At 31.1% G+C, this 18,499-nt stretch overlaps 2 protein-coding genes across 3 annotated transcripts; both read right to left on the bottom strand.

Moving 5' to 3' along the window:
- Positions 1 to 5,662: 5,662 nt before the first annotated feature.
- On the bottom strand, positions 5,663 to 6,608 carry LOC104763389 (glutathione S-transferase T3-like). Its single transcript, XM_087497846.1, has 2 exons — positions 6,081 to 6,608; positions 5,663 to 6,031 (listed from the first exon to the last, which is right to left on the bottom strand). Exons 1-2 carry the CDS (start codon positions 6,606 to 6,608, stop codon positions 5,663 to 5,665), a joined length of 897 nt encoding a protein of 298 aa, XP_087353972.1.
- A 4,640-nt stretch (positions 6,609 to 11,248) lies between these two features.
- Positions 11,249 to 13,383, bottom strand: LOC104774611 (BAG family molecular chaperone regulator 1-like). 2 transcript variants are annotated; one of them, XM_087499660.1, is made up of 5 exons: positions 12,922 to 13,383; positions 12,515 to 12,821; positions 12,164 to 12,420; positions 11,927 to 12,073; positions 11,249 to 11,844 (listed from the first exon to the last, which is right to left on the bottom strand). In XM_087499660.1, exons 2-5 carry the CDS (start codon positions 12,768 to 12,770, stop codon positions 11,485 to 11,487), a joined length of 1,020 nt encoding a protein of 339 aa, XP_087355786.1. In that variant the 5' UTR covers positions 12,771 to 12,821; positions 12,922 to 13,383; the 3' UTR covers positions 11,249 to 11,484. The 2 variants fall into 2 exon arrangements, with proteins under 2 accessions (XP_087355786.1, XP_087355787.1); XM_087499661.1 differs by having other exon boundaries at positions 12,907 to 13,320.
- Positions 13,384 to 18,499: the final 5,116 nt, after the last annotated feature.

The raw sequence follows: 18,499 nt of genomic DNA on the forward strand, positions 1-18,499 counted from the left end.
ATAGGGATTAAGTATGGTAGTAGTTAATATTTTATATTACTATTAAATACTCTGATACCAGTTTCCGTATTTATAGGGATTATACTTCTGTTTGGTTGTGTGTTTAAATATTCTTGAATCAAATAATATACAGGATCTGATCTGGAGAACAAACAGATCCGCAAATTTTTTTACTTCTATTTTCGGGTCAGAGAGGATCCGCATCCCGACCCGGTTAGTTTTAAATGAGCGACCCAAGGGTATAATGTTCATTTAAATATATCGAAACTATAGGTTAATTAATTAAATTAAGTGATTCTCTAATCATTTTTAATGAAAAACGTACCAAAATAAAGTCATGGTCCAATTTGAGTCTAGTGAGTACTTCAGCTTTAATAGAATAGATGTATTATATGTTTTTAAAATAATTGGTTTGTTCCGTTGTTCACCAACCCAATAATATATATGGTGGTGGGGTGGTTTTGGAGTTTAATTTATATATTTAGGCTTAGTTGTGTTCCATAACTATGGTTGTAGACTTGATAGATGACTAACACAGGTGCCAAATTTATAAGAAGTTATTTATAATCCTCCTAGTATTCTAAAAGGTATGACAAAAAAGTGTACATTCTTATTATTCAATGAATATTTATAACATACTAAACTGAATCACATGGATAAATCTGTACACAATTCTATAATATTTAATAGAATACATTTTGTTAAATAGTTGTTCATCACTTCATGGCATCCGAAGACATCCACTGAAATCATAGGAATAGCAATAACTATATATATGAGAATAAAACCATACTTCCTCTATTTTAATATAGTTGTCATTCTAGTTTTAATTTTTTAGTTTGAGTTTAGTTACTGCTTTCCAATATTATCATTTTAATAAAAATTTATCTTATTATCACATATAAAATAAATAAAATATTAAATAATTTAGAGTTTTAATAGTCAAATAAACAACTATATAATAGACTATTTATCTATCTATACTAGTATTTTTACAGCAGTTTTTGCTCAAAAATACTTTTTTGGAAAGTTTTTGAATTTAATGTCATTTAATGCTTATATTCATATTCAAACAAGTTTAGTTAATTCTCTCTACTATCCTTATAACCAAACAGAATTAAAATATTTTAAATATCCATATATATAATATTCTATAATTAATATATAAATGTAGAAGATTTATTTCATATTAAAAAAAAATTCTCTTATCATCTTTTTTTGATTTTAATTTTTAAATGTAGTAAATCATCATATAATACATCAAGTTAATAAAATGTGTATTTTTTCCTGTATATATTGTGATTTGAATTTTTTTTAAACGAACATATATTACTCAATTAATATAAAAAGTGTATTTTTTCCTGTATATATTGTGATTTGAATTTTTTTAAACGAACATATATTACTCAATTAATATAAAAAGTGTATTTTTCATGTATATATTGTGATTTGAATTTTTTTAAAACGAACATATATTACTCAATTAATAGAAAAAGTGTGTGTTCAACATACATATATAGTAAATTTACTGTATATAGTAAATTATAGAATTTTAAGAAGTTTATAATTTATAACTGGTATATCTAAATTTAATAAAAAGTTTAAAATTATGAATATTTAAACATATTGAATTTTCAAAATAACATAAACGAGTTATATTACATGACGGGTTATATGACATTACATGATTGAATTGATAATATTAAAAAATAAAATATCATTAATATGATACTTTAATAAGGGTTAAATCTTTATTTTACTATTTTAAGAACACCAATATAAAATATATCGAATAAAACTGATTTAATTAAGATTGTATTAAATAAGAATTGTTGTGCGTATACCATGAATTATATACTAAATCACTAAAATTAACAAAAGCGTACATTTGCAAAATTAGTATTAAAATAGTATATTAATTAAAAAATCAAAAAAAACTTGTCCCGAATTGGTGTACTGCGGGTCATAATCTAGTTTTTTTCAATATGTATGAAATAATGTAGAATAACAACTAATCCGAATTGGTGGGAGTCTAGCTAGACATTTCCAAATAGTACTAATTAATACCCATACACACCAACTAGATTAATTTTGATTATTAATTGAAAAACATTTCCAAATAGTACTTCATAATATCTCATCCTATAAAAACAAATTACACACAAAGATTTGTCCATGGAAGTCTATTATTTTTCACCAATCTAATAGAATATGGATTGTTTTTAAAGATAGCATTGTTTTGTATCTAATGACAACTAGATTTTACCCTGTCGTACACCACATGTCTATTATTTTGTTGATATGATACTGTAAAATGGTTTAGAGCTGCTTGTAGTTGATGGTGAATTGCATATATATATATATATATATATATATATATATATATATATATATATACTGTTAGTCGTTGTAGGTAGGGTTTTGTACAAACTCTTGATTCGCAAGTTAAAAATATACATTTTACGATTTGGTTAGTTATGATTTAGGAGTGAATGATATGACATATTCTTATTATGATTCTCAATTAATATTATTGGATTAATAGTGTACATTTAAAACTAAGAAGATTTTACCAAATATGTAATCGTTTACTAAACGCAAATTATATATTTTTTAAGATGTATTTATCTTGAATTAGTTGCTATATTATAGGGATGTGATTAAGAAGATGTGATTACATAATTTGTGCTATCAATTTTTTTTGTCAAACTCGGCCCTAGAAATTCGGCATACAAATTAGATATTTCCTAAGATATAATGGACAATAAATGACAATAAGTGGCATTAATTGGATGTAAATAAATATGCTATTGATTAAAAATGGGCCCAAAATATTCGGTAATCTTAAGGAGGATCCAGATAATTGAATCAGTTATAATTTTAGTTAAAAATCCGACCCAAAGTTGGTAAAAAGTGATGACATCCTATTGTACTCCAAAAATATATTCCGAACTCTATATGTGGATATACTTGTTTGGTTACAAATATAGTAAGACAATTTTTAAAATATATATCCGTTTATAAAAATTCAAATCACATCATATGCTAAAAAAATTTAAAATTTTATTAACTTTATGTATTAAATAATAATTAAAATAATGAAATATAAAATTAAATAAAAGTGAAAGGAGAATTATATTTTAATCTAACATATTGATTTAAATTAGGTAGATAGATTTTAGGAAAATTAATATTATCAAATAAGGAAATAATTGTGTTTGGTTGTAAGAACTGTAGAAAATTTATGGAGGACTTGTTTGGAAACAAAAATGTACTCTAAAAATGTTAAGATAGATGTATCCATATTGATGAAGCTCTCTTTTCCTAAGTAAGACCAACTCCACTCAAGAACTTGGATCAGGATTCTCTTAATTAAACTAATCCTATTATCAATATTAAACTAATCAAGAGAACTCATTAACAACTTAAACTAAATCACTCCTCCACTTAAGAACCTCTATGATGGTTGCTTAAGTAAGAAAATAATGTTTATTAAACCATTTTTTATTAATTATCACATTATAATAAATTATGAAATAATCAAAACAAGAAATAGGTTTTTAATTATTAGTATTACATGAAACAAAAGAAAACAGCAATATTTTACATAATTCATAAATATAAAACATATTTTACAAAGTCGAGAAATACAAACATAAAATTTCAAATAGAAGAAATGAACTCGATTCTATTTTTGGGTTGCACCAAATTTTTGCCAGATATGCTCCACCAAATCTTTTTTTAGACGATCATGCATTTCTGTATCTTGAACGTCATTTCGAATCCTCATCATATTATTGAGATTTGTTGGCATATCTGTAGAATACGATAAATCAACACGAGAAGTGTTTCCTTCTCCTTCATAAAACTCTGATGGATTGTAGAAATTGTATTCATGTCGTTCGTCTTCCACTATCATATTATGCAAATATGATACATGCTCTCATTATTTTTCCTATTTTTCTTTTATCCCAAAAAAGTGCAGGATTCTTCAAGATTGCAAATCGAGCTTGCAAGACTCCAAATGCACGCTCTACATCTTTCCGACATGCTTCTTGACATTGAGCAAAGAGTTTTGCTTTTTGACCTTGTGGAAGTGTAATTGATTGGATGAAAGCTGCCCATTTGGGATAGATACCGTCAGTGAGGTAGTACGCCATTTTGTATTGTCGTCCATTGACAACATAGGTAACTCTCGGAGCTCGGTCATCTACAATATCATCAAACACTGGTGAACGGTCCAAAACATTTATATCATTTAATGTACCTGGTGGTCCGAAAAAAGCGTGTCAAATCCATAAATCTTGTGATGCCACAGCTTCTAAGACGATTGTCGGTTTTCCAGATCCACGTGCATATTGTCCTTTCCATGCCGTAGGACAATTCTTCCACTCCCAATGCATACAATCTATGCTTCCTACCATTCCGGGGAAACCGCGATGTTCTCCAATATTCAATAATTGTTGGAGTCTTCCGCTGTAGGTCTTCTGAGATACTTGTTTCCAAAAAGATTTATCAATCCGTCTACAAATTTTTCAAGGCATTTGTGGGCGGTTGTTTAGCCAGACGTAGATATTCATCCAATGCATCTGCCGCACATCCGTATGCCAACATACGGATAGCCGCCGTACATTTTTGAAGTGCTGAAAGACCAAGCCTTCCAGTTGCATCTCGTCTTTGTGTGAAGTACGGAACTCCATTCTCAATACTACTAACAATGCGCAAGAACAACGGTTTGTTCATTCTAAAGCGACGGCAAAACATACTTTGATTGTAAGTCGGGTTCTCGCTAAAATAATCATTCCATAACCGTATATGGCCCCCCATCCCGGTCTCTATTAATGTGGACTCTTCTGAAAACTATCAATGGTGGATCTTCTATGTGAGTGCATTGGTATTGAATCTCCTCCACCATATTGTCAACTTCCTCCTCCACCATTGCATCAACTTCTTCATTTGAACTCCAATTTGACATCTTCTTTGATTTTTTTTGGGGTTTTAAAGATTGAATCTTTTTGATGTTTAGTTTGGAGTAATGAAAAGGGGTTTTTAGATATGTTTTGATTTTTCAAACTTAAGAAAGAGATAGAAGAAGAAACAAGATCTCTAAAAGAAATGCTTGATTTATTGAAGTTTTGGACCAACTAAAAAAAAATGAACTCGGGAGAGAGATTGAAAAAGATAGAAATTGAGTTGTTGTTCCTTGAGTTCAATGTCTCTTCAATATATAGAAGAAGAAACACGGGGAATAACAATACAAACAACACAATAGAAACAAACAACTAATTGACGCTTGCTAACGTCCAAAAGTACTAGTCCATGCGGTTAACCTTCATGGATGCTCAAAAGCCAAAATACTGCTACGTGAGGTCCACCGTCACGGATGATCCTTCTTGTGCAACTTCACAACCGTACATTTATGCATACATGCCAACTTGACCCCAACAACCTGAAACATAATTAAGGTTTCAATTAGAAACTTACCAACAATAAACGAATCCAAACATGTATGCAACAAACAATAAACGAATCCAAACATGTATGCATAAGAAACAATAAACGAATCCAAACATGTATGCATAACAAACACTAATCGAATCCAAACATGTATGCATAACAAAACATGTATTAAAGAGACAGATTAAAGAGACAGATTAAGAACCTATGTGAGGGACAAGATTTGGTCAGTTAGCTTGTCTCTGAGTTCTACTTGAGCTGGTGTAAGGTTAGGGTTGTTTAGGAGACTCTCAAGCAATCTCATTCTGCCTTGCCTATCTTTAGCCTGTTGTTCCTTTTCCTTCATGGCAATAATCCTATCTAGTTTAACCATTTTGGCATCCTCACCATCATTACTCACTGCCGCCTGCTTACCTTTCTTCTTGGACGCCTTAACACCCGGAGGCCTCTCCTCAATGCCATCGTTTGTTGAGTTGGATGAGTAAACTCCTTCTGAATCAAGCTTAGTCCTCTTAGAGTTTCCACCCTCCGAGTTCCATTTTCTGATCATTCTTGAGTTCCCTCCAACAATGTGCTAGCATAAACGGTTTTTTCATGTCATTCATGTACATCTCATATGCCACCTTCAACACATCATCTTCCGATTCTCCACTCTTCCTTCTTGCACTCGCTTGTGAGTAATAGCCCACAAACTTATTGACTTGGTGGTTTATCTTATTCCACCGAGTCATACACTGAACAAGCCCTCTATTATTGGTCCCGGATGCTCCATCACTTGCTTGGTAATAATCTGACACCCTCTTCCAGAAGGAACCCAACCGCTGTTCATTACTCACAACCGGATCTTTGCTTGTGTTCAACCAAGCGCCTATGAGCCGAACATCCTCCTCTGTAGTCCACCTCTTTCTACTCCCTCTAACTCCCTCGTCTTCATTCTCATATAAACTAACATCAATACACTCAGAAGGGACAGTGGAAGAGCTAAAGTGAACTGGTTGCGAAAGGAATTGGGAAAGCTGAGAGGGAAAAGATGTGGTAAACTGAGTAGGCTGAGATGTTTCTGTGTAATTTGGTACATAAGGAGGTTCAGAAGAGTTCAACATGCCTACAAAGTAAGGAGCAGGGAAACTGTAAGGGTTGCTAGGATCCATGGATATGTTTTACAGAAGAGAGATATGTTTAAAAGTTTGCTTAAAGAGAGATAATGGGTTGTTACAAAAGGGAAAAGTTTGTTTAAATGTTGTGGTTAAGGACAGAAGTTATATATAGGTTAAAGAGAGATAATGATATGTTTTAAAGTCTTGATCGGATATTGAGCTAAAGTTTTTAATGTTTAAAAGTTTTCAAATTTGTAATGAGTGTCCTAAAAAGAGATATACACTATTCACTTTTCAGTATATCTCCTAGACTAGACAACTCAAAATGCAGAAGCCATATCACCTTTTACAACATCAAATCTTATCAATGGTTAAAGTAAAAAGTTTTTAAAATTACAATCATTGACTGAAGATTTCTTTGTTAATGTCAAGATTTATTTGTAAAACAATCATTGAGTGAAAATTAAGTTTCTAATTTTTAAAAATCAAACTGCCAACTACTACATTTTGTTATGAGAATTAAAATGTAGTATAAAAATAACACACCTTAACATGATTGTAGATGTGCTACACCATCAAGAGAACCACTACCATTCACCCTAGCACAACCGTCATTGTATCCTGTTTAAGTGACAACGACAATAGTTACAACTAAGACAAAAAGCTAAACTTAACACAAATTACAAAATTAGAAATATAGAGTTGCTTACTTTTTGGAGTAACACATCCAACAGAGACCTTTGCCCAAACACACCTCTCTTCGCTCAATACGACATCTCTCTGGCACACTTGCACGACTCCATGAACACCTCGCACAAAACACACAAAACCAGTTAACACGGTTCATCATCAGACTTGAACACAATAGCACATAAAACCACATACTTGTAATAAAACTTGCATTGAGAAAAGAGCATAAAACTGGTTACTACTAATCAGTCACCAAACAATAACACACGGTTCATGAGACTTTAACACAGCACAACACAAAACCACATTATTCTAAACAAACTTGAACACAACAGACAATTACAACCACTTACTAATAATCAGACAACAACACCAACATACGGTTCATGAGACCTTAACAAAACACAACATAAAACCTCTTCATTCTAATCAAATTTTAACACTAACAAAGCATACAACAAGTGACTAATTATGAGATAACATACAACAACATTCAAATCTGTAATGAGTAAACCCAAAGTTAAAGTCAAAATCTCCTACTTTCTGAGATTTAGCCTACCCCGTGAAATCAATACAATCGGAATTGTAAACCCAATCACAATCGATTAGAATTTTAAACCCAGACTCACATGCATGTTTGATTAAAATTCTCACAAACCCTAACCTTACAAACCCTAATCGGTAATAATCAAACGAACCTTCTATGTGTGCGATCTGCCAGCTTCTTGACCTCGCCATCCCATTAATCCCATCACAAGAACTTTCCGCCATCGTTATCGTCGTGGGAGATGGAAGGCCTTGAGCAACAAATCGTCACATCGAGTGGAATCTCGATTGGAACCCGAAACCTCGACATATCTCTCTCATATATGAAGATCTTTCGTGTTTCAGCCGGAAAATCCAACGATTCAAGGTAAATCGGAGAATTTTCACGGTGAAACGGCGATTCACCGTTGATATCGCCGTTTCTCTCAGAGAGAGAGAGATATGTCGCGAAGAAAAAGAAAAAATTAGAGAAATTTTTTTTTTACCCTTATTTATATTTTTTTTTTTGGCCAATCAGAACCGACCACGCATCGGTTCTCATAGGATTCTTAAAATCCCTCAAGTGGAACCGATTTTCATACTTTCTAATTTATTTTTGAGTTTTTTATTTTATTTTTAGACCTAAAAATTCCACGGAGAATCTCCAATGGACTTGCTCTAAAGTCTCACACACCGTCCGATGTAAGTATGTATAATTCCAAACAAATATTTCCATTTTCATTGGTAGAACTGTCTATTCAATATTGATGATTTTCCCTTTTACCTTGTAGCAAATATTGTCAATTTGGTTTATTTAATTTTCTTTTAGTGATGGTAGGTTTTTCTAATAATGTGTCAACATCCATTGTTAAACGACAATTTCTCCACTAAATTGTTTAAAACAAAATAAAATAAAAAGTAATTGATTTTTGATGGTATATCATTTAATATATTACGATATATCAGTATATTAATTTTATGATTTCTTTCAATTGATTCAAGAAAAGGCTGCGGACAAGCTTTTGAGACCCCATTGATATGTGGGGAGATCCGGAGATGCATGCTTATGTTTTACTGTTAACCAGAATTTGCATGTAATGTATTGACATCTCTTGCGATATAATTACAAAATCCAAAACAAACAAAAAACATTGTTTGCTTTAATAATTAAACATTGTACTGAATTCAATAGCTATAGTGTAATAATTGTTTCGTTTTGTTTGTCAATTCTTATTGGCCACACACACACACACACACTCTTTTAATATATTGCGGTATTCACGTGATGATTCATGATTGTATTCAAGATTAGTCCCAAATATGATCTAGTAGGTTTATATGTGTACGTATATATATGTATATAAGAAAAGACTTCACTATTGATTGCGATGCTTCTTTGATAATTGCTTCTAACTACTTACTTGTTCTGTCCTCTTCTACCGACAGTCGACCATTTATATTTTTAGCTCCTACCGATTTTTTTAGTGTGTTTGTGTGTGTTTCGTTTGATGATTATATCTTTGGTCCACACTTCACAGCACAACCCTCGAGTTGGTCGATTCTTATCACGTGGAGACACCACAACCACCGAAATTTAATCTTTTAGGGTAATACAGTATCATCTCTATAAATTAATACTCAGTAAATTAATAACTTCTATAAATTAATAAATTTCTCCGGTTCCAAATTGGAATTAGTGTAATTTTGGACACTATTTAATAATATAATAAAATAATAATTTTTTTGAAAATTCTTTGTAAATATATGGTCTCATCAATAATATAAATTAATATTATATAGAATTATCCAAATATATGTATATATCGACACATTATCTTTTATTAGAGTTCATTTTTGATATTTTTACTGTATAAAAATCTTTGAGTGCTATCGTCAAACATGATAATTGTTATTTTCATTGTTATTGATTTTATAAAAATATTAGTTATAACAATTAAATCTTATTTTTAATATTTTTTTACCGAATTAGGAAAATCTCTCTATAAATTAATAATTATTAATTTATCGAGAAATTAAAACCTCTATAAATTAATAGATTTTTTTGGTCCTAATATTATTAATTTATAGAGGTTTTACTGTATAATATATCATTTCGTGCCATATCTTGGTCCCAATATGATTCTTCTTATAGAGAGGTCACAAAGTTTGAGTTATTCTTGATTATTTGTAACCTAGCTATAAATATGGTTTTCTAATTCACTAATGTATAATCAGTAATAGTTGTGCAGTGACAACTAATCTCATATTTTTTTTCATTGATTATATGCAATCTACAATAGTTAAATGTTAATAATTAAGTTTATTTGCATGAAAGAAGTGATAATTTGGATATGATTGTTGTTAATATGCGCCTCATTTTATTAGTTTAATCGCGAGAGTGAATCTGTACTTTACGTCAACTATTTGCATGATTGGTTTTCCAAATGATTACATATATTATTTGATGGTGAGAGATAATTGACGTCCTCCAAAAATACTTTATTAATTATTTTTTTGGTGTATAGTATTGATGGATTGATTGGTGATACAAAATGGTAATCATCTTTTTAAATGAGAATGGTATGAAATAGTTAGAACAAAATGGAAATAGATAAATGGTACATGAGTTTGAAATTCATGTTGATGTTTTAATGAAAATTTACTGATTTTTTTTCTTCTTCTAGTGAATATTAAAGAAACATGTACAGAAAAGGACACAAGTAGTCAAGTAGATAATGACATTTGATATTAGTCGCATATGTCGATGGAAAATACAGTTTCACACCATTTTCCTAGAGAGGAAAAAAAAAAATCTGATAACTTGAATCTCACCCACAATCAAAGTTAACCATTTAAAAAAAAAAAAAAAAATCAGAATATTGTTATAATTTATAGAAGAGGTTAACATTGTGTTGATTTTAGGCATTATATTTGTTAAACATCATCATTTTTGATCCATAGTCCAAAACGGTTCAGCACGAGCCCACAAGTTCGTACTCACTATGATTCCCCGAGGCAAATCGACCCCAATATCTCTCATTTTAACACAAATTAACTATTGCCTTAAACAAAAGATAAAAACACAACTTAACCATAAATAAAATTACAGGCAAGAAATATTTGGCTCTATATGAAATTCTCTGTATTCAACTTTATTTCTCCTCATTTTTGTGAACAATAAATATTTGGCTCTATATGATTTTGCCTCATTCTAAGAAAAATATAAAAAAAGTAAAAGTTGTCTTATTGACAAAAAATGAGAAGAAAACAACTTTTGTTCAGAGCCTGATATGATAATAGGACTTAGAAGACGTACACATTGTCTATTTTTTTTATATCCTTCAAAGTTTTGAGTAAAAAACGAAACCGACAGAGAGAGAAAGAGACCCTCTCTTACATCAAGAAGGGGTTAGTCCCTTGCAACAAAAGTAAGAAAAAAACACCAAATGAAAATTTTCTAAGGTAGTAGAAGAAGAAAGTGAAACACACATGAATCACAGATATTTTATCATAATCACTTCTCTGTAGCGTCTCTGTTTATTTCCCAGTACAATAAACAAACGCCACACAAAAATCTAAGTACATCAAAAGAATCATAATCATGATGAAGAAGCCTGAAAAAAAAAAAAAAAAAAAAAAAAAACAACAACACCTCCACACAAGAATTATATAGTAAAAAGAAAGAAAAAGATTTCACAAAATGAGAAACCTTTTTTCAATCAAAGAATTCCCAATTGAACCTGGGCGGGACCGTGTCACTATTTGAAGTAGTCGAGCTCAATGGTGTAGCGGGATGATGATCAAATGTTTCCCATTTAGTGGATGTATCTAACATAAATGGAGCTGACCCTGAGTTCCTTGGCTCCTCTTGTATCTCTTGTTTCTTCTCCTTGTATTGTATAGGCATGTCCATGAGAGACTGTACCGGTTTCTGTTCTTGCTTCTCTTCATTATTATGTTCTTGAATCGGTGCAAGTCGCTTAGGAGCACCTGACTGTTTCTGCTGTCCATTAGCTATGGAGTTTTTCACCTTCAACACATCGAGTGTTTCCACATAATTCTGCACTCTCTTCACCTGCATATATACATCGAAATCAAACGTTACAACTAAAGAACATTACGAAAAAATCTTCGGTCATGAGATGATATTACATTACCTGCATCTTTCTTTGTAACTTCACATCACCTTCAGCCACAATACCATCCAACTTAATCAACTCATTCATCAACAACTCAATCACCGTTACAAGATCTTTCTCCGCAATCTTCCCTCCTTTCTTAGTAACCATCTCAAACGCCGAAACCTACACACACGCACACACAAAACACACACAATAAGATTTCACCGCAAGAAACAAAACCTAAGAAAGAGCAAGGCGGGCAAAGGGCGTTACCCGTCCGCCAAGCCTATCAACATCAAGACTAATATCAGAAATCGCTTTAGACGCCTTTTCGGTTTTGGCGATCTTCCTCATCTCCAAGAACCGTTTCTCTTGGCTAATAGGGTCTTCGATAAGCACCATCTTTGATTTATCTTTAACTCCCGAAACATCAAGAAACGCCTTTGAATCCCTCTCTTTATCTTTATACATTAGCTTCTGATCTTGATAATGTATACCCGTTGGTCCACTCAACATCTTCTTTAGCTCCCCTGCATCATCAACCAACAACATAAATCTCTCTCTCTCTATATATTCCATAACCCTTTCTCAAAGTTCCAAATATAGTTAAAGAGAGAGACTAACCAAATGAAGCTTGAGGACTAATACTGATCTCATGGTAGACGGCACCGTACTTGATTCTAACTCTGATCATAGGCGGTGGTGGAGGTCCAACAGGATCCAAATCCGGGTTACGTTTCTGAACCAACATACCACCAGGTCTCATTTCCCATTCATGACCGCCTGACTCCCTGCCGCCGCCACCGGAACCTCTGCCGCCGTTAGTCGCCGTCGCCGCCGCCGGAAAATTTGTCGGTTTGTTTCTCATCATCTTCATCATTTTTGTTTTCCTTTTCTCCTTCCTCTCAATTAAACGGATCTGAGGATCTTTCTGATATAGAGAGAGAGAGATTATTAGTTAGTTAATCAGAAGAAAGAAAGAAAGAAAGACAAAAGACATTGGAGACAAGACACACAAGAATGTTTATTACAAGAAATCTGGGACTTGGAGGAACATCATCAACAACAATACAACTCCAAAGTCCAAGTCCAACCCATTTCGCCACGTGTACTACAAAGATCAAACCAGAGACCTTTCCTGATCTAACTAATTCTTTCTTCTTCTTTGAGCTTCCAAATTTTTCAAGAATCTTGAGTTTGACTTCAGATCGAAAAGTTTTTTTATTTCACTCAGAGAAAAAAAAAAAAAAGTTTTTGGGATTTCCCGAGAAAATTTAGGAAAGAGTAGAAGAATCAGAGAAAAGCATCCGGATTCTCTGTTCCGAGTTTTCTTAGTTTCAGAGAAACCCGTTCGGGGCAAAAATAAAACACTTTTTAAGTCTTTAATAATTTAACACGAGAGAAGAAGAATAATATAACGAGTGGCCAGCTAAGTTGTCCTTGTGACTTATTATAAGTCAATTTTTACATACATACATTTTAATTGTATATATGTAAGTTTTTTTTGTCGGAATATATATATATATTTTTTTTGTCCTTTTTGTTTTCATTGGATTACTACTATTTTTTTCCAAAGTGACAAAGTTATCATTTGGAAATTAGAGTGTATGTGTTAATTATTATAGTTATCTTACTGTCCACTTCTTCAGGTTAACCTTTTTAACCATTGAGCAAAACTACCCTATACGAGTAGGTTCAAGTGGATATAATTTCACTAATCAGTTCTATAATGATATAATAGGTATGAATAATCTGTGTGTAGATCGGTATACGTATAAGTTATAACTAAGTCTAAAGAAAAAAATCTGTGTGTAGATAATAGATACGTATAAGTTATAATCTGTGTGTAGATCGAGATACAACTGCAGCTGCGACGAAGACTACTGGGACTCGACAGAAAGCAAGAAGGATTACATGCTCAGGAAGTCACTACACAGCCCAATTATTTCACCTTATGGTTTACACACTTTCAAGCTCCTTAATTTAGTTTCTATTCGGTATCTATTATCTATTATCTAGTAACTCTTCCTGTTGCTATTATAAAATGTAATCTCCTCTAAATGAGTAATATACCGGTATTTCCTTAAAAAAAAAAAAAAAAAAGTTTAAAGGAAAGAAGTTAAAAATACTGAGATTAAGAAGTACATACATATATAATTGTGCAATTAAACAACAATGATTCATATACCAAAAAAGAGAGTACAGAAATGGAAAGGGTAGCTAACAAAGCATTAAAGCACCTAGTGGCTTCATTACGCTTATGTTTGTACATAATAAAAATTAAGAAAAATAAACAAATACATATGACGAATTGGGGGGGGGGGATAATGTTATTGTACGATGAGGTGCAGGTAAAGGCATTAGAAGACGAATCGGTCCTGTCGTCCACGTGTGATGATGGCTAATGACAATTTGGGAAAAATTCATATATGGATCCAATCATTGACTCTGCGTTGGTCTTTAAAACACAACCATGTGTGTTTGGTTCTTATCCTACGTGTTAGACGGCGAACCATTTGGGATCGATCGCTGATTCTTAAGCTATTTTACCATAACCAAATTAACCTTTTTTAAGTCTTCCTTCTTCGACTCCTCGTCTTATGTGTGTTTTGGTAAATTCTTGTCAACGTTAGCTTCAAGACTATTTTTTGCTTCATCCTTACCTTCTTTTGATCTAGTATCATTTTTTTTTTAAACCATTTTATGCAAAACCTTTTTTCATGAACCAGTATGTGTTGAAGAATCTATTTTATACTAATATTTACTAAATTGATTCGTCTTTACTAATATGTTCTGACTATAAAACGTCGTATTATTGCTACCATGATAAAAAGTTACACTTTGGCGGCAAATTGACATTGAACAAAAATGCAAAAAAAATAATATATAGAAATGTTTTATTGGCGTCGTTTGGATACGGATAATATGTGTTGTTACTCGGAGTCAAAAGGCATTGAACACGATCCATACATAGTATAACTCCATCAGAAATAGTATCCTAGTACCTTGAAGGATTCTTTCTTTCACCAAGGTTTATGTTTTGTTATTAGCTTCCATGCTTTAGGTTTAACCACAAACTCCCTTGCATCGGTGTTAGTGGTGTGTCTCTTCTGAGAAACTATTAATTATAACCTACTTACAGATTAAACCAAAAATGTATTTCAAAACTATATGAGAAAGTGACTGTAATCAATCATCTATAGGTTAGAGTTTTGATTATTATCCCATCTAATCTTAATTTCATATGCGATATATATATATATTGCGTGATCATATTATAGACATATTACCAAACCATTTCTTATAACCAAACTCTTGTCGGTCTCACGTCCAAAATGCTCGAAATCATGTGTTTGCTCGGACCATTAGATAACACGTTCAAATTACAATGTAAACAAAATTCACAATCAGAAGCGGTAACTAAGAAAATTCACGTTTTTTTTTTATATACTCTAAAGTACAATTTTTTAATAAAAAACAAACTATAGATTAGAATTTGACGTAAAAGTAAATAAAACGAAAGTATTAAAAAAATAAGAATTTGCTTTTCTCACTCTCTATCTCCTTTTGACATTTGTACTTTTTTATCCTGTCTCTCGGGTCGTCACTGTGAATCGAACGTGCAGCCACCGACACTTACGGCACGTGAGACCTCACACGCACACAAGTTCCGAGTGGGTTTGTTCCTCTGCATCGCGTTGTTTTGATGCTGACGGTGCGCTCTGATTTCGCTTTAGCCGACGCTGACTAATATGACTATGGCCGGTGCTTGCCTGCTTGGATTTATTCAACACCTTTCTTTAATTTGCCTCCTTAACTACTGATTACCTAATTGACCCCCTTATTATATTTGATTAGTTATTGAATTATGTAGTAATAAACAACTTTTTAAATTAAGTCGAATCTTTTACGTTTCTAACATTTTATCAGGATTCTTCCTGATTTCTTTTTGGTTGATTTATAAACAAAACATAGTTGAGTAGGGACGTTTTACCAGTCCCGTCTCAAATAAATGTTAGACCCTAGATGAACTGAATTTTTTGGACCCTTGACACAAGAAATAATTTTGTTTGTTTGTTTGGTTCCCTTTATTCAAGGGGTTTTTTTACAAATTTTGGTATGGTCCCTGGGCTTTCGCCCCTCTCGCCGCCCTCATGAGCCGGGACTGCGTTTTACCCGACCAATTAATAATTATATATTTATGGAAATCTCAAATCTGTATTATCATTATTATACTAGTTTGTACATATTTGTTTTTTCTATTCTTCAATAATTAAATTCCTAGATTTTTTTTTATTTTTTATTTAAAAGTATTTTTAAAAGTTTTCAATGCATTTTTTACTAATTATTGATGATGAATAGAAACTTCAAAATTTTATTATTATTATAATTGGTTAAGGGTTATAGAAAAAAAAAAGAAAAAGAAAATTGTTCATAAAAAATGCATCTATAGTTAATTTTCTCAGTATGTGAATTAAATAAATTAGATTAATAGGAATAGAGGGAATAGATTAAGGTTTTCGTTGGTCCAGTTTCTAAGTAAATTTTCTAGAAGACCTGGTTCATTTCCTTTTATACGTGTAAATTATTTTTTTGTCGGCTTTATAAATGTGATATATATCATACAAAACAATTTTTTCAAATGAGTTGTAATGCATGTTTGTATTTCACAATAATAATCTATGACAGAAATAATTTTTGAACATATTGTTTTGCATTATTTAAAGCTCTATCGGATGGACTTCTTTAACTTTGAGGTCATAATCTATTTGGTTAGCCTTAGTTTTCGGTCAACAAGTAAAAAAAGCAAAGAAAAACAATCTATATATAGTGAAACTGAAATTTTAGTGTAAAATCAAATTTCTTTTGAAAAGTATAGATGAAAACGGAAGTAAATTTTATTTTGTGTTTCACGTTTTGCTAGCTCGCTTTATGAATTTAGCATTGTTGTTAGTTTTTTATGTATATTTTTTTTTGAAGCATGATAATATAATCGATGAGTGCACATGTTTAAAACAATACCTCAACAAAAAAGCTGAGATTATATATGCTAGTTTCATGTACGTATGACCACTACATTATATGCGAAATCTAAAAATGGAGATGAGAGAGAAGCTAATGCATGTGGACTGAAGAGAGAAACAAAGCAAAAACGGTGGTACAATGCTTAGACCATCTCCATTGGTTATACTGTGAATGTCTTAAGCAATCTTATTAATATAAATTTAAAAACATTATAGACATCCCTCAAGACATTTTCTAACCTCATTTCTTAATTGGTTTTATTTCTTTTACAATTTCTCATTTAGTCTAACTAAAGATACATAACTTAAATTACCATTGTAGATGCTTTTATAAGTTATAACTAGATTATGATCCGTGTGGGACAAGTTTCTATTTTTTTTTGTTAATGTACTAATTTAATATTAATTTTATTAATGTATTATTTTGTAAATTCTAGCGCAGTATACCGCACAACAATTTTGTTTAATACAAAGTGTTGTAAAAATAGTAAAACGATAGTATCATATTAATGATAAATTATTTTTTTAGTATGATCAATTCAACATTGTCATGTCATATAACTCGTCTTGCAATATAATCGTTTGTATTATTTTGAATTTTTAAAAAAAATATTCATAATTTTAATTTTTTACATTAAGTTAGATATATCAATTATAATATTTTAAACTTCTTAAAAGTTTAAAATTTACTACATCCCGTTAAATTACACAGTTCAACTGAAAACCCGAATTAAACTCACGATATACAGTGGAACTATGTTTGTTTAACACAATCTTAAGTAAGCTTGACATATATTGGTGTTGCTAAAAAGATTAAAATGAAAATTTAATCTGTATTGAAGTATCAGATTAATTATTTATTAATTTTTATTATTATTATTGATTCAAAAATTTGTCCATCATATATATAATTAGTCATGCAATATAAATTTTCTGTGTTATTTAAAATTTTTCATATTTTTAAATTTTCATAATTTTAAACCTTTATATTAATTGAGTAATCTATGTTCGTTTAAAAAAATTCAAATCACAAAATATGCAGAAAAATATATTTTTATTACCTTTATGTATTATATGATGATTCAAAACAATTAAAAACAAATTCAAACTAAGATGATAGGAGAACAAAAATTTTGAATATGGAGTAAAGCTTCTAAATAAGTATATTAATTTTAGAACATTATATTATATTATATATATATACTAGTTGGTGACCCGCTCCATGCGCGGGATTTTATTTTTTTGCTTTATATTTTGTGTTACTTATTTTTTTTGGTTTGTTGTGTTGTTTTTATAAAATGTTGATTTTGTTGTGAATTATAACTAGAATACACTTATATGTGTTTTGTAATATTTTGTAAAGTGAACAAGAAAAAATAAAGTGAAAGAGAGGGAATAGCTGCCACGAAAGAGTGAAAGAGATTAGAACTATTTCTTTTGATCAAAGACAACTTATGTATTTTACTCTTCTTACACAACTCATTAATTATAGTGTACTACAAAAGACATGAGTCACACACTTATTCACTTGGTAATGACAAGTGGTAAGTTATGCAATATCACATGAACAAGTGTCATGACATGT

This window comes from Camelina sativa, chromosome 18 (genome assembly GCF_030686135.1).
Source record: "Camelina sativa cultivar CO46 ecotype springtype chromosome 18, ASM3068613v1".
Classification (NCBI taxonomy): Eukaryota; Viridiplantae; Streptophyta; class Magnoliopsida; order Brassicales; family Brassicaceae; genus Camelina; species Camelina sativa.

Bases quoted from the DNA above. Each gene is read 5' to 3' on its own strand.
- LOC104763389 (XM_087497846.1), bottom strand. From the start codon at position 6,608: ATGGATCCTAGCAACCCTTACAGTTTCCCTGCTCCTTACTTTGTAGGC. The intron at 6,032-6,080 runs GTGGCATATGAG...CGTTTATGCTAG, and splicing joins CGGAAGATGATGTGTTGAAG to CACATTGTTGGAGGGAACTC.
- LOC104774611 (XM_087499660.1), bottom strand. From the start codon at position 12,770: ATGATGAAGATGATGAGAAACAAACCGACAAATTTTCCGGCGGCGGCG. The intron at 12,421-12,514 runs GTTAGTCTCTCT...TTGATGATGCAG, and splicing joins TAGTCCTCAAGCTTCATTTG to GGGAGCTAAAGAAGATGTTG. The intron at 11,845-11,926 runs GTAATGTAATAT...GTATATATGCAG, and splicing joins AGTTACAAAGAAAGATGCAG to GTGAAGAGAGTGCAGAATTA.